At 35.9% G+C, this 16325-nt stretch overlaps 1 protein-coding gene across 15 annotated transcripts in view; it reads left to right on the top strand.

The window, feature by feature from the left end:
* Positions 1-16325, top strand: part of TRIM37 (tripartite motif containing 37) — a 142863-nt gene that overhangs the window by 96296 nt on the left and 30242 nt on the right. For all 15 annotated transcript variants that reach the window (XR_006890582.1, XR_006890581.1, XR_006890583.1 and 12 more), the window contains exons 22-24: positions 756-874; positions 9017-9127; positions 13163-13241. Coding sequence is in view for 11 of the 15 variants with exons in the window: in XM_046675245.1 (XP_046531201.1) it covers positions 756-874; positions 9017-9127; positions 13163-13241 (309 nt within the window). In the remaining 4 variants the exon portion in view is untranslated. The remainder of the gene's footprint in view (positions 1-755; positions 875-9016; positions 9128-13162; positions 13242-16325) is intronic.

Here is a 16325-nt window from a genome sequence, read left to right on the forward strand (position 1 = left end):
AAATGTCTGCGGCTCTTAGCTATAACTATCATTTTATAGTTAAATGTAATGCCGTTCTGGCTCATGTGGTGCTTTCCAGCTTGTGTGTTTTTTCCCTGCTTGATTTAAAGTAATGTGAGCAAAAATTTTAAATACTAATAACTGGTTCTAAAATGGAAATGAAAAAAGAATATTAAGTGAAAATTTTCCCATCTTTATCTCCCATCTGCTTAGTTTTCCAACCCCCTGCCCACACACATTCCTGCTGTTCTTAATTTTTTATGTATGCTATGTCTTCTCAGTTTTTATGCATATTTAAGCAAGTTTGACTATATAGCTTTTTTAATACAAAAGGTGTACCTTGTTTTCTTACTCAATAATATATCTCAAAAGTCTTTTCTATGTTAGTGAAAACATATTATTTAGGACTTCTATTTATGTTTATTTTTTATTGAAATAATTGTAGATTCACATGTAATTATAGGAAATAAGATAGAGAGATCCTGTGTGCCTTAATCAATTTCCCCTAGTGATAACATTTTGCAAAACTCTGATAGAGTATCACAACCAGGATATGGAAATTCACCATTTTATAACCTTATATTGTTAATCTTCTAGTGAATTTTTTAAAACTAAAGTTTGAAATTTATTACCAAACAACAGTGCCATATATCCTTCTTAGTTTGATGCTCAGTTTCAGGACAAGAAGAAAATATAGATTATTGTATCACTGACTAGGTATACAAAAATATCAGGTTATTTTCTCCCTCTTTGAGGGCTAATGCTAAAGGAGGTCTTCTGGAAGGAATGCAAATAACTGATTTGGAAAATAATTCTGAAACTGGGGAATTACAACCTATACTACCAGAAGGAGCTTCAGCTGCCCCTGAGGAAGGTAAGGAATGATGAAGTCATAATTAAGTGGGAGGAGTGAATAATGATCTTTTTTGGTGGGGGGGGTGGGGAGTGGTTGGTTTAATAAAGTTATTGAGACATTATCTATATCTGACATGCTTGATCCGAACACAGTATTCATTGTGTCACTGAATTTGATTTACTAGGACATTAAGCACAGAGGAAGGCAAAATGGATAGTTGACTACATAAAAGATGTCTTACTAGAAGGGGAATTTTACAGGGGAAAAATCTGCAGATAGTTCATCTCCTCATTCAATAAATGTATCAAGCCGCCTACATGAAACAGGCATTGGATTTTTGCTAGATATTCAAAGATGAAACTAGATATGTTCACAGTCTTAGAGGGAAGACATGCCCGAAACAACTAATTAGAATATTAAGTTTTAAGTACTTCATCTTTTAAAGTCAGTCTTGATTAATGATTGTAGATTGCTTTACTCTTACAGAAGTATTCCAAACTTTAACCATTTTAAAAATCCTCTATGGTAACTGACTTCAACTTTGCCAATTCATTCTCAGTTACATTTCTAATACTGTCCTGTGTGTTCTTACACATTCATTATTCTTTATCTAAAAGTAGAAAAGATATTTTTTTAATTTTGAGTAACAGAGAATACTTGAAACAAGGTCATGTGTGTTGCCCTTGCGGTGTCCTTTATATGTTAGCAGAAAATTGTGTCAACTTTATTAATGATATTTGACATTGAAATTTTTTTCATTTCTCATTGAAACTTTGGCACCTTCCACCTCTGTACTCATTTGAATTTCATTGATTGATGATTTGTAGCTCAAAGCATATATACAGGTGCCAGCATCTACCTCTGGCTGCCTTGTTAGAGGGTGTGTGGGCGTTGGCATTTTCAGTTAAATAACGCTGGACATTTTGGTCATCCCTCTTCGTTGGTGTACCTGTGACGGGCATCATTATTTCAGTAGGAGAGATTAAATGGAAAGGATTTTTACAGTAAAGTGTGTATTGTTAAAACATAAATAAAGAAATATTATGACTGATGATCTTTATAGAAAGGACCTCTAGGGATTAGCTAGTTTTCATTTATACGTATTGATTATAAATTGTGGTGGCTTAAATTTTTACATCGTATGCTGGACTTACAGGCTCCTTTTATTCATACAGCATTTATGAAATGCTTCTAATTTGCCTGGCATTGCATTTGATGCTGGTGATAAAGTGGTGAACTATCTACTGTGTGGTACAGGGTTTCTCTACCTTGGCACCACTGCATTTTGGGTAGATGGTTCTTTATTGTAGGGGGCTGCCTGTGCATTGTAGAATGTTTAGCAGCACCCTTGGCTTTTAACCACGAGATGCCAGTACTACTTCCTATGAGTTACAATAACTGAAAATGTCTCCAGACATTACCAAATGTTACCTGGGAGGCAAAGTCTTCCCTAGTTGACAACCACTAGTTGAGTTAAATGACTGTCAACCAGGGGTGACCACTCCTTAAGAATCACTTGTCAGAGTGGGTCACAATTACAAATGGGAGCAAGTTGTAGCCCTCAGGTAGGCTAGATATATGTGTTGGTGGTGGTGGGTGGGTCGTAGGGAGAGCAATTGAAAACCGCTGGTCAGGTGTCAGAAAGACCTTTTAATAGTCAATTATAGTAGAATGATGAATGCTGTGATAGGGTATATAGGGAGCTGAAAGAACAGGTATGTAATAATAAAAATATATATAATATGTACTGAGTTCTCATTATGTATTAGAGATTGCTAAAGACTTCACCAGTATTATCTTTTATTTTCTCAGGACAGTGCTACATGGTAGTTACTTTATTACTTTGATTTTAGAGACAAGTAGCCTGAGGCTTAGAGATGTAATTTAGCTAACCCAAAGTCAGAGTTAGTAAATGGAAGGGTTGGAATTTGAACCCAGAGCCAGTGCTCCTAACTATTACCTCTCTACACTAACCTAGTCCACCGTTGGACAGATCATCCTAAGGGATGAGTACGAGTTAGCCAGGTGAAGACTGACAAAAGATGGGGGTAGAGTGGAGGCAGAAGTCAGATCATGAAAAGTTACATTGTGTGTCCTAGCTAGAATTTGGACTCTGTCCTTTGAATGGGATCTAAACAAGTAGTGAAATAATAAAATTATGTTTTTCAATTCCTGCTCTTGCTGCATTGTGGAGAATGGATTTTGGGGAGTGAGAATGGGATGTGGAACTCTGGGGGCAGGAAAACTGGTAAGAAGCATGTTAAATTATCCTAGGAGAGAGATGACTTGGACTTCTTAATTTCAGCCTTCAACTCATGAATTCACATTATCTTAGCAATTTTTCCATGTAATTAGCTAGTTAGCACAAAAAACCTTGAAAGTTTTTGACATCCGTTTCATTGACAGCCTATCCTAAAATGGAGAAAGGCATTTGGTTGGCCACATTTAGGATCTGCTTTGCACTTTCAAGTCCTTGAAACTGAAATTTAGAGCTAAGTGGTCAGTGTTAACATCTTCTCTTCTATAAGGAGTGTGTGTGGATATAAAGCACATAGAACTCAGTAAGAAAAGTTGCTGTAAACATGCAAATCATCAGTGCCACAGAAGTACACCCTTGCAATTTGTTGGTATCTAAACAGCTTGTTTACCACTAGAGTCCCAGGATAGGCAGTGAGAAGGAGACTGATGAGGCTGGAAGGAAGGAATACAGTAGAGAAAAGGAGCTCTGTATCTTTTGGAATCTGCTTTGTTTGTGAGAGGAGAATGGGGCCTTACTCACTGTTGTGGGTATTACTCTATTATCAGCAGGAGCCAATTCTCAAGAAACCTTTATTTTTCACACTGGTAAGCCTTGATAGAAAGCTGAGTGGGTTTGTCATTGGCTTGTTATTTGAGCAGAATACCTAAGAGAAAATTTTCTGTGTCAGATCACTGTGGGTCGATGTCTTTCTCAAGCTATTTGAAGAAACTTTAAAATAAGGCATTGTTTGTGTTACCAGCTGGAAATTTGGGACTACTAAAGAGGTCTCTTAAATGTTCTTGAGCAAAATGTGACTTGTCTTAGATGTGACAGTTATCAACAGGCCTTTCCTTCTAACTGGGGCCATGTAGAACAACTTTGTATTAATCTTCTGTTTAATGTCTGATACTGAAAAGCATAATTACCCCCTCTCCTGCCCCCTCTCCAGTTGACACCCTACAGAACTCCTATAGGTAGACCAGTTTCTTCCTTGTTCTCTCTAAAACTGGAGACTGTGCTCTGAGTTCCTACTGAAGTAACACAGATCGCTTTCAGTTAAGTCAGGGATATCAAAACACCTATCCCAGAAAAAAGCTGTGGCATACCTGTTACAAACCTTTCTGGCAGCCTATCTAAGAGGAGTGCAAAGTCTGATGTTCCAGCATTGCTGATCCCTTTTGGGATATTGATTAAGAGCTTTTAACATAAGTTACGAAAACTCAATCTGCTGGCTTAAACAATAAGGAAGATTTGCTCTCTTGTGTTAACAAGTCTCTCCTAACTGTGATAGGGTAGTTTCAAGGTTGGAAAATTAAGCTACTCAGTGTCATCAAGAACTCTGGGGTTTTTTGCCATCTTTTGCTCTGCCATTCTTAGTGAGTTGGCTTAGCTCCCCTCAGGATAACAAGATGGTTGCTACAGTTCCAGACTTCATATAGAATCCAAATAATATCCCGGGAGTAGGGGAGGGTCATTGCATTCTCTGTATCTCTATTTATCAACAAGGAAAACCTTTCTCAGAGCACCTCAACAACTTCCTAACTTCCTCTTATATAAGAGCTCAATAATCACTAGCTAAAGAAGGAAACTTGGCAAAGTCTAAACATTTGGTCCCCCTCACAGACCCCATTCCTCATGGCCATGTTTAAGAGGAAGGATAGCTGAACCATGCCGAGGTTCTGTTAGAAAGGAGGAAGGCAAGTGAAGCTTTACTGTCTGCTGTACCAAGTAGTTAATGTATGTTCCGAGCATCTGAAATTTGAGCACCGTTGAATAAGGGAGTTGTAACTCGAAAGTGAGCATTGGACAGTACTGATCATATAGTGAATGTTTTAAGCATTTGATAGTTGATTGATACAGAAATGTCCTGTTTCAAATTTTACTCTAAGATGCAGGCGGTTTTTTCCCCCATATTAACGTCTCTGAAGCAGCTTACATTTAATGGTATCTTGTCATTACTATCAGTGACAGCCATTTATGTGAAAACTTTTGACACCTGGTGAGTTCAAGAAAGTTCCATTATTCAAATTTCTTAGACTCAGTGAAATATCAGTAGTTTGCTTTAACCATTACTTAATGCAGTGGATAGACATTACAATATATGGGACAAGGCATAGCAAATAGCTTGTGACCTGTTTCTTGGCAGCAGCTAGTTTCATTTCAGGAAAATGAAAAGTATTTGATTTTACCTTGGTTTACCCTCTCTCACTTATTGAGGGCAATGGGTTGTACAGGACCTATGGACCCAGTGAGCCAACAAGAGACCAGTTTGTCTTTCCCATTACATTCACAAGCTAGCGAACTTCCAGATCTTAAAACCTGATAAAAGACCAAGTGATGTTTTCATGCAGGAATTCTTCCCAGCATTTCTTGGGAAATGCATGTTTTTTCCTGAGTCTTGAGAAAAATGAGTCAAGTAATCGAATAATGGAAAAAATTATTCTAATTCTCCTGTTAGACTTAATCTTAACAATTAATACAGAAACATTGCTGGTTTGAAGGTATCCACTTATGGCAAGTTAATGGAAAAACTGAAAATGCTGATACTGGGAATCAAAGGTTAAGATCAACAGGAGCACCTTGGAAAAAAGTGATCACGATCAAATCAGTCCTGGTTATAGCCGTTGCCATTTTATAAGTATATGTTCATGGCCCTGTCTGCTGTGATGTAAATATTAATGAGTTTATACTACAGTTTATGAGAATTCTGTGCATGGTGTTCCAAGAAAGTTTTGGGAGCAAAATAATTCCTTAAATTGGCATTTTTGACACGTGATTCTATGCAGTGCTAAAAACCTTGCTAAGAGTTCTCAATGTTGCATTATTCGAATACTACCCAATAATGTTCACAACATTTTCCAGCATTTGAATATTGATTGTAGGCTGCAGTTCTTGTAACTACTAGAAATTAAACAAAAACTTTAAAGATACATAATTAATACTGTAAAAAGTTTGAAAAAATGTTGTTAGTATTTAAAGAATAACTTAAAATTTCGGGAATTCCAGTTCCTCGTTTGTGAATCTTGAAGGTTAGTATCTGTCAGGACTTCAGAAACACTGGTACCAAGAGGTCAAATTTGTACCTAGCATTTACATAACTCAAGTGGATTTTAGTGTTTCCAGCAACAGTTTCACGGAGAGCCACACGGTGGAGGTGGTGCTTCACGCAAGTAGCTGGTTTGGTCTCTAAACAGTGTTACTCTTTACTCTTTAGAGCAGGAAAGGTTTTTTTCTTTGCTGAAGAAGGAATTTCAGAAATGTCCATACATCCAGCCTATGTCTTCTAAGTATTTAAGGGAGAAGTAAACTACACAAACTCTTGAAAACAGAAGAGGAAAAATGCATCAGTAAAACCATCTGGGGCTATAGTTTTCTTTGTTGGAAGGTTTTTTTAACTACAAATTCTGTTTCTTTAACAGTTAAAAGTATCTGTTTTTATCTGAATGAGCTTTGGTAGTTTGTGTTTGTCAAAGAATCTGTCCATTTCATTGTTCTTGATTTCATAAGCATAAAGTTATTTATACTGTTCCCTTAGTATCCTTTTAATGTCTGTAGAACCTGTAGTGTTGTCCCTTCTTTTATTCCTGATACTGGTAATTTTGTTTGCTCTCTTTTTTCTTAGTCTGCCTAGAAGCATTTCAATTTTATTGATCTTTTCAAAGAGCTACCTTGTTTCATTGATTTCTTTTTCTGTTGTTTTCCTGCTAATTTTATTTCTGTTTATTTCCTTCCTTTTATGTGCTTTGATTTTATTTGCTCTTTTTTCTAGTTTCTTAAAGTGGATGTTTACATCATTAATTTGGGACCTTTTTCTTTCTAATATAAGCATTTTATGCTATAAATTTCCCTTTAAGTACTGCTATAGACACATCCCAAAACTTCTGATATGTTGTATTTTTATTTTTCTTCATTTCAGAATGTTTTTCATTAATTCTGGAAAATTCTCAGCCATTTTCTCTTACTATATTGTCTCTCCTCTCTTATTTTTGCTATCTCTATGGCAGTCTGTTTGACACAATTTGAAGCCTTCTTTTTTATCCCTTTGTTTCTTAACCTCTTTTTTATAATTTTTACTTCATTTTTCTTTAGTATTTTAATTTCCTCAGTTCTATCTTTAAGTTGGCTAATCTCTTTTCAACCTTGCCTAAATCCATCTATTAATATTTTAATTTTAATGACTATATCTTTCATTTCCAGAAAGTCTATCTGGTAAATTTTTTAGTCTGTCCTTTCCTTTTCCATGTTAAACAGAATTTTGTAGTCTCTTACAGGTTATTTCATTTTATGAAAAATTCACAGTATTGTCCTTCTATTTGTGCATCTGCTTGACTCTTCAGATGCAGTGTCTTGTTTTCTAAGTTTTGTTTTGTAAGTTTTGATTGGAACACACCTTTTTGAGACCCTCCCCTGAGATTTTTTTTCCCCTTCTCTGATAATTCTTGTAACCTGGATTATAGAAGCTTCCCTCCAGAGAGCTTTTTCAAATATGTTTTGAGAGTGTTCACAAGCATTTTTATATCTGCTTTAAAGTCTTTGTTAGATAATTTCAATATCTCCATCATCTAGCATTGATGTTTGTTGATTGCATTTTTCTGGTTCTTTGTATGCTGAAGGAATTTTGCATTGTATCCTAGACATTTTTAGTATGACTTTGTGAGACTCTGGGTCTCGTTTAAATCTGCCGATTTGGTGGTCCTTCAAATTCTGGTCTATACCAGTGTGCCTGACTTTTCGGAGTCCTTAAATAGCTGCTTCATGCATTCTGTCCAGGTTTTATAGCTGCATTCAGTGGGAAAGAGGGGGTGGAATGTGCTTTTACTCCATCTTACTGGAACCTACCCTCCAGATGATTTTACATTTGCTTTATTCAACTAACACCAGCTCCTGGCCTATTTTTATGTTAATTTCCTGAGATAGGAACCTCAACTTTAAATCTCAAACCTAAATTAGGCACACAGGTCTTAGTTTGAATTCTGAGGTGAGCTGAGCCCAGGAGAAACAGACAAAATTTCTTGCTGTCTTCCCATGTCAGTAGGCAGACTTTTTTCTAGTCTGTTCTTTCGGTAAGAATTTTAGCTTCATACAGGGAGTAGAGTTTTAGTCTCAGTTTCAACTCCGTTTCTATGGTGGATCCAAAGGGTTTTTTCCTCTCCCCAAAGGGAGTGTTAAAGACCTTTACATCAAGCTCTCCAGGGCAGCTGCAGCATCTGACCCACTAGTTTTCTTATCCTTCTTTGTTTTGGCACCTGTGGATTTCCCTTCTTTCTTTTAAAAGTGGATGTTCATTAAAATAATATTTTAAGTTTATATTTTTATCCATCATTTATAAGGATTTGAAGCAACAAGATTTTCATATTTTCTTGATTACTATTTTTTGAAACAGAAGTACTTTCCATAGAATTTTTTAATCAAGTGATAGATACAAAAACAAAATTGGAGGCTCAAATGGGATAGTAACTCATTTATTGCTAGAATTACTGGAATTTTTTAATACACACACTTAACTGTAAATGTGTATTTGTGTTTATATAGCATGTTTATATGTTTTAGGCTAGAAACTGTATCTACATTGAATCAGTATTAAGAAAGTTCCTGTTATCTCTTATGACTCTATAAAAAGCTGTGTTTGCTTTGGAAAAAATATTCTCAGTATAATGAAATTAATACTGGTTTCAGTAACTTTCAGGTACTGTGGAAAGGGCAATTTTAATTTTTGAGAACAAAAATAAAACCACTACTCTAAATAACTAAAAAGAACTGAGGTTTGTATGGTTACTTTTTTCTTTGTTTGATGTCTTACGTAGTCTTGGCATTCAGTGTAAAATTCAATAGGAATCTCACTTCAGTAGATAAGATTTCTTTTTCCTTTCACTTGCAGTGGTTTCTTATCAGAAACATGTTCTCCCCTTCTTTCCTACCAGGAATGAGTAGCGACAGTGATATTGAATGTGACACTGAGAATGAGGAGCAGGAAGAGCACACCAGCATGGGTGGATTTAACGACTCTTTCATGGCACAGCCCCCAGATGAAGGTGCAGCACATGATGTCATTTCACAGAGATTAATAAAATCCTCTCTTCTGCTGCTGCTACTGCTTTTGCTTCTATTTCTGCTTCTGCTTCTTCTTCTTCTTCTGCTCTGCTGTTTCTGCTTCTTTTTCTTTTTAAATTATTGTCATTTCTGAGACAGCATTCTTTGGGTTAAACTCAGTGGTGAGTACTGAAAAAATCTGGTAGGTAATATTTGGCTGGTCAGATACCTAATGGGTGCTACTTACTGGGTGGAGCAGGGGTTGGCAACCTGTTTTCGTACAGCCTGTGACCGAAGAATAGCTTTTACATTGTAAAGAATTGTAAAAAACGAAGAATTTTCAGCAGAGATCATTTGTGGCCTGCAGTGCCTGAATATTTACTATCTGCCTCTTTATAGAAAATGTTTGCCATCCCCTGGGGAGGTTTCAGATGTTTAATTTTTATTTTTTTTCTCTTCAGAGATATTTGTAGCCTAGCTAATACAGTGACTTTTTTAAAGATAACTTTTTCTGATTTCTTAAAAATTCATGCAGATTATGAAATCATTGATTTTTATTCCCCCTTCCTCCCAAAAATGTCTTAGGAAAAAAACTCAGTGAGAGAAGCTCATTGTTAGTAGTATTGTTTCGTTTTAGGTTTACAACCTAATGATTTGATATATGTGTATATTGTAAAATGATTACCACAATAAGTTAACGTTCATCACCCATTGTTAATATTTTATCTAGAGATCTTAATAATCACTCTAAGCATTTCTCTGCAGGATTTCCTGGAATTACAACATGGTCAGGCTTATGCTAATTGTCAGCTTTATATTTTACATATTTCCCTCATGTTGTAGTGTCTTTTTCAATACAAGGCCAAGCACTTGATGATTTTTAAGTACAGTCGTCCCTCAGTATCTGTGGGGGATTGATTCCGGGACCAACCTTCTGTGGATCCCAAAATCTGAAGATGCTCAAGTTCCTTATATAAAACGGTGTATGTAGTATTTGCATATAACCTACACACATTTTATTGTATATTTTAAATCATCTCTAGATTACTTATACAGGCGTCCCTCAGAGATATTGCCAGTTCAGTTCCAGACCACTATAATAAAGCGAGTCATGTGAATTTTTTGGTTTCCTAGTGCACATCAAAGTTATACTATGTTTATACTATACTATATTAACTACAATAGCATTATGTTCCCAAAAAACAATGTGCATACCTTAATTAAAACAGACTTTATTTCTAAAAGATACTAACCATCATCTGAGCCTTCAGCAAGTCATAATGTTTTTGTTGGTGGTGGGTCTTGCCTTGATATTGATGGCTGCTGAGTGATCAGGATGGTGGTTGCTGAAAGTTGGGGTGGCTGGGGCAATTTCCTAAAATAAGACAATGAAGTTTGTTGCATCGATTGACTCTTCCTTTCATGAACGATTTCTCTATAGCATGTGATGCTGTTTGATAGCATTTTACCCACAGTAGAACTTTCAAAATTGGAGCCAATCTTCTCAAACCCTGCCACTGCTTTATCAACTAAGTTTATATAATATTCTAAATCCTTTGTTGTCGTTTCAACAGTCTTCACAGTGTCTTCACCAGGAGTAGATTTGATCTCAAGAAACCTTTCTTTGCTCATCCATGAGAAGCAATGCCTTATCCATTAAAGCTTTATCATGAGATTGCAACAATTCAGTCACATCTTCAGAGTCTACTTCTAATTCTAGTTCTCTTGTTATTTCTGCTACATCTGCAGTTACTTCCTCCAGTAAAGTCTTGAACCCCGCGAAGTCATCCATGAAAGTTGGAATCAACTTCTTCCAAACTCCTGTTTAATGTTGATATTTCAACCTCTTCCCATGAATCACGAATGTTCTAAATGGCATCTAGAATGATGAATCTTTTCCAGAAGGTTTTCAGTTTACTTAGCCCAGATCTGTCAGAGAAATCACTGTCTAAGGCTGCCATGGCCTTATGAAATATATTTCTTGTATAATAAGACTTGAGAAACAAAATTACTCGTTGATCCATGGGCTGCAGAGTAGATGTTGTGTTAGCAGGCATGAAAACATTAATCTCATACATCTCCATCAGAGCTTTTAGGTACATTATCTGTGAGCAGTAATATTTTGAAAGGAATCTTTTTTTTTTTCTGAGTAGCAGGTCTCAACAGTGGGCTTAAAATATTCAGTAAACCATGTTGTAAACAGATATGCAATCATCCAGGCTTTGTTGTTCCATTTTATAGAGCACAGACAGAATAGATTTAGCATAATTCTTAAGGATCCTAGGATTTTCAGAATGGTAGATAAGCATTGGCTTCAACTTAGATTTGCCAGCTCATTAGACCCAAGAGAGTCAGTCTGTCCTTTGAAGCTTTGAAGCCAGGCATTGACTTCTCCTCTCTAGCTGTGAACATCCTATATGGCATCTTCTTCCAATATAAGGCTGTCCATCTACATTGAAAATCTGTTGTTTAATGTAGCCACCATCATTAATAATCTTACCTAGGTCTTTTGGATAACTAGCTGCTTCACCTTGCACTTTTATGTTGTGGAGACAGCTTTCCTTAAACCTCAGGAATCAGCTTTTACCAGCTTCAACCTTGTGCAGCTTCCTCACCTCTCTCAGCCTTCACAGGGTTGAAGAGAGTTAGGGCCTGGCTTGGATTAGTCTTTGGCATAAGGGAATGTTATGTCTGGTTTGATTTCTATCCAGACCACTAAAACTTTCTCCATATTAGCAAGAAGGCTTTTTGGCTTTCTTATCATTTGTGTGTTCATTGAAGTAGAACCTTTAATTTCCTCCAAGAACTTTTCCTTTGCATTCACAACTTGGCTAACTGTTTGGCACAAGAACCTTAGCTTTCAGCCTATCTCTGCTTTTGACATGCCTTTTCACTAAGCTTAATCATTTCTAGTCTTTTATTTAAAGAGAGAGATGTGCAACTGTTCCTTTCACTTGAACAATTAAGAGACCATTGTAGGGTTATTATTGGCCTAATTTTAATATTGTTGTGTCTCGGAATAGGGAGGCCCGAGAAGAGGGAGAGAGATCGGGCAATGGCCGGTTGGTGGAGCAGTCAGAACACACACAACATTTATCAATTAAGTTTGCTGTCTTATATGGGTGCAGTTTGTGGTGCCCCAAAACAGTTACAATAGGAACATCAAAGATCACTGATCTCAGACACAATAATAAATATAGTAATAATGAAAAAGTTTGAAATATTGTGAGAATTACCAGAATGTGACACAGAGACATAAAGTGAGCAAATGCTGTTGGAAAAGTAGCACCAATAGACTTGTTCAATGCAGGGTTACCCCAAACCTTAAATTTGTAAAAAACGCAGTTTCTGCAAAATGCAGTAAAGCAAAGCAGAATGAAACGAGATATGCCGGTAATACAGAATACAATGTAAATGCTAAGTAAGTAGTAGTTATACTGTATTGTTCAGGGAATAATGCCAAAAGAAAAGTCTGTACAAGTTAAGTACAGATGCAATAATCATAGGAGTTTCAATCCATAGTTGGTTGAATCCACAGATGCAGAACCCATGGGTATGGAGGGCCGACTCTATTGAGACACTTTGGTAGTTTTCTCTACTTCTAAAAGAAGCAGCCAAATAACCCAAAAAGTTATTTTGAGTGCTGATGGGTTTTTGTAGTGATATTTGCATGTACCACTTAATTGGCTTTGAAATAACATTTTTATGTTTACAAAGTCAGTCTTCACGTGTACATCATCATTTCCTGTTCCCTTCTACAGCTACTCCCACAGTGTCCCCAGGAGGACAAAGTGAAGCAGTGCCTTTCGTCTTCTAACTGTGGATATCTCTTACACATTTTGTTTGTTCTCCTTTGTTTTCCCTTGGTGTTTGCTTACACCTGACTCCGATCAAAAATTCTCTGAAGACAGAGATTTGTTAACAACCCAGCACATCTTTATCGCTTAAATAACACACTTGGTAAGATATTTAAAGGCAAGTAAAAAGAAAATACTAGTTTTTGAGAAATGTTATCTGCTTTTAATTTTTTATCTTAGATACGCATTCCAGTTTTCCTGATGGCGAACAAATAGGCCCTGAGGATCTCAGCTTCAATACCGATGAAAACAGTGGAAGGTAATTTAAAAATCAAGAGAACTGACTTGCAAGCTACCTTGACTCTGAAATTTGCTGTAGTTGGTGCTCAAATTTGTCATCAAATAATCAGATTTGGTTTTATTTTTTTCATCATCCCTACCTGCAATAGTAATTCTGAAACTTTAGAAAGTAGCACAATTCTAGTATAAAGACATTAGTACACAGGAGAAAATTAACAGTGTGGGAAGAATTCCGTGTAATGTAATGAAATGCAAGTGTAGTCCTCAATTAATTTAGTAAATTAGTCTATTCATAAAAGGCAGTTTTTCTACAGAACAGAAGGGCGATTAACTGCCAGGAAGTGCACCTGGAGACAATGCATGCACTCAGTAACCTGCTCAGCATCCGTGCTCTTTTGTCCTTGGCTAGACGCTCAGATGTGTTTAAATTGACCACTTTCATATTTTAGGTTGTCATCACAGTTTATAGTTTCATTAATGCCTGTAGATTACTGAACAGGAAAATTCCTCATGAGTAGATTCTTCCTTATAGACACTTTATGCGAATAACTCCAGTAACACTAGACTGAAGCTCCTCTTTGGAGTATGTTGACTGACTAAAGTTAATTTATTTATCTTTTCTTGTTTGTTCAAGTGCAGGCACACTGATTAATGGCACATAATCTTTCTGTCGTATGACTTTTACAAATGTAATTTTAAATGAATTATGTTAATGTGGATTGATTATGTTCCTGGTCATATGAACACATGTAAGATCATTTAAAATTATTTCATTTTTTCTGCCTCTTGTTAAACAACTATAATGCAACAAGTATTTTAAAACCCTCTTTTCTCCTTTGTTTTCATTGTAGTCAGACATTGATTTCAGTGTCGATACATTTAAAGATTTAAACATACTACACAGTGGCCTACATGAACTTGTGGTATAAGGTTTACTTTCATACTCACAACTAACCCAAAATAACTATGAAACTTTGCCGTTGTGCTCCTGCATTTGTTTTTGAGCTGCTATACTGTTTGTGAAAGTTACACTGAAAGTTGATGAAGAGACTATTAAGAAAGCATGAATATACATGTGAGAGGTATCTCATCTGCTCCTGTTTCACTTAGTGAATATTGTTCTCTTTTCCATGTTGGATGTCTTGCCGAATGCTGTGATTCATGGTTTGCTTTTGTTCAAAAGTTTGCACTTTTTGATAATAAAATGAACTTGAGAAAATATTATGCCTCTGCAGTTTATTAAAAGGGGGACAGGAAGCTCCCCTTTTTTCCTATTCATATTGCTTGTACATAACAGAGGCTCTTGAGCTGTGTAGACTGTTAGCAAACATATGGGGAAGTTACTTATTTTTATTTAGTTATTATTTATTTATGATGACATTTATAATCTCCATAATATATATGGTTACTTTTTCTCCTGAAAAGTTAGCTGGAAATATTAAAGTACTGTAATCACATGAGAAGTAAAAATTTAGCATTTGCTTACTAACACAATAGTGTTGAATGCTGTTGTATAGTTCTTAGGTGGTTTATCATGCAATGCTCTAAAGCATTACTGATAAGTTCTTTAACACATTTCGTTTTCTCTTAGATGGAAATGTATTCATGTTCATTACATTTTGATGAGATCATACTTTTAATCCAGCTTTCTCTTTATCTCTATACTACATTGTAATGGATGAAACTATAATGTAAGAATTTTGCACCTTTAGTGTTGAGAGCAATCCATTGTAAGTAACAAGGCTCATTGGAATCCATAAACGCAAGTGTGATCAACTATACTTTGACTCTTTCACTATTACCTAGCTGTTTCTTGACCTGTATTTGATATATAACTGAGTGCTTTTCCATGTACCTTTGTAATTCTTTTTATTTTCAAAATATGGAAAACCACATGTGGTTAAGAACCAAGAGAAGCCTGAGAATAGACTTTTCATTTGGGGAAGTTGTAAAAGCTTTTAGCACAAGTGATTTAATCATGAGATTCTCTTGGGTCATGAATCTGTATAATAGCATTTTGAGATGCCCTTCTGTCTTTTATTGGAGGGAGAATATCCTTTTTTTGTTTTTAATCATACATGTTCTTAGTCTTCGCTCTTATTTTTCATGACCTTGAGGTTTTTTAGTCAGTGGCTTCCACTAAATGGCATAGTGATATTTGGATCATGGTACATTTGGATCTGAGACATTTTTTTGGCTTGTCTTATGCTCTCCGGTTATGTATAAAAACAATCAAGAATGCTGCCCTTATTTTAGATGAATTGAGAATTGCTTGAGACTGTTTTTAAAGTGGTGGAATTTGAGTTCACTGTATCAGCAAGACTGTTTTTGGTTGTCACAGCTATAGGAAAATTTGAAGGTATTTCTTTATGCCTGTACAAAAGCTTTGTAGGGAAAATTGTTTGAACTTAATGGTAAATTATCTTCTCATGTATTTTAGGAACCTAACCCATTCGTACCATATTCTGACTCCATATTTAAGGATAGAGTCTGTCTCTTGAAAAGCAAAAAAATAAATAAATAAATAAGCTTCCAAAGAAATGATATTGTAACTGCCCTCCTGGTATAAAATTCTTCATTTTTGTAATTAAAGTTGACAACAGGTTTCACCAAAAAAACGGAAACAAACTTGTAGGTGGCTAAAGGATGGACTGAGTACTTAAAAGCTATTCTCCTATGGTGAAGAAAAATCATGTCTGTTTCTTTGGGCTCCAGCTCACGTCAAGTAATTTTGTTTGTGAATTATAAAATAGAAATATGCAGCGTATACAAATTCACACAGTTCATTGAGGAAAACCTCTGGGATTCAACTAACAAGTATCTATCTGGCATTCTCTCTAGGGGTAGACAAACTACTTTCCTTGGGCCAAATCTCTACCACTGTCTATTTTTGTAAATAAAGTTTTATCAGAACATAGCCACATCCATTCATTTACAGATTGTCAATAGCTGCTGTTACCCTACAAAGGCAGGGTGGAGTAGCTGCTAAGAAACCTGATGGCCCCCAGAACCTGAAATATTTACTCTCACATTCTTTACAGATAAACTTAGCTGAGTTCTGCTCTATCCCTCACATTAATGGAAACTTCACATTTTTTTGGAT

The sequence above is a fragment of the Equus quagga genome, chromosome 11, assembly GCF_021613505.1.
Source record: "Equus quagga isolate Etosha38 chromosome 11, UCLA_HA_Equagga_1.0, whole genome shotgun sequence".
NCBI lineage: Eukaryota > Metazoa > Chordata > Mammalia > Perissodactyla > Equidae > Equus > Equus quagga.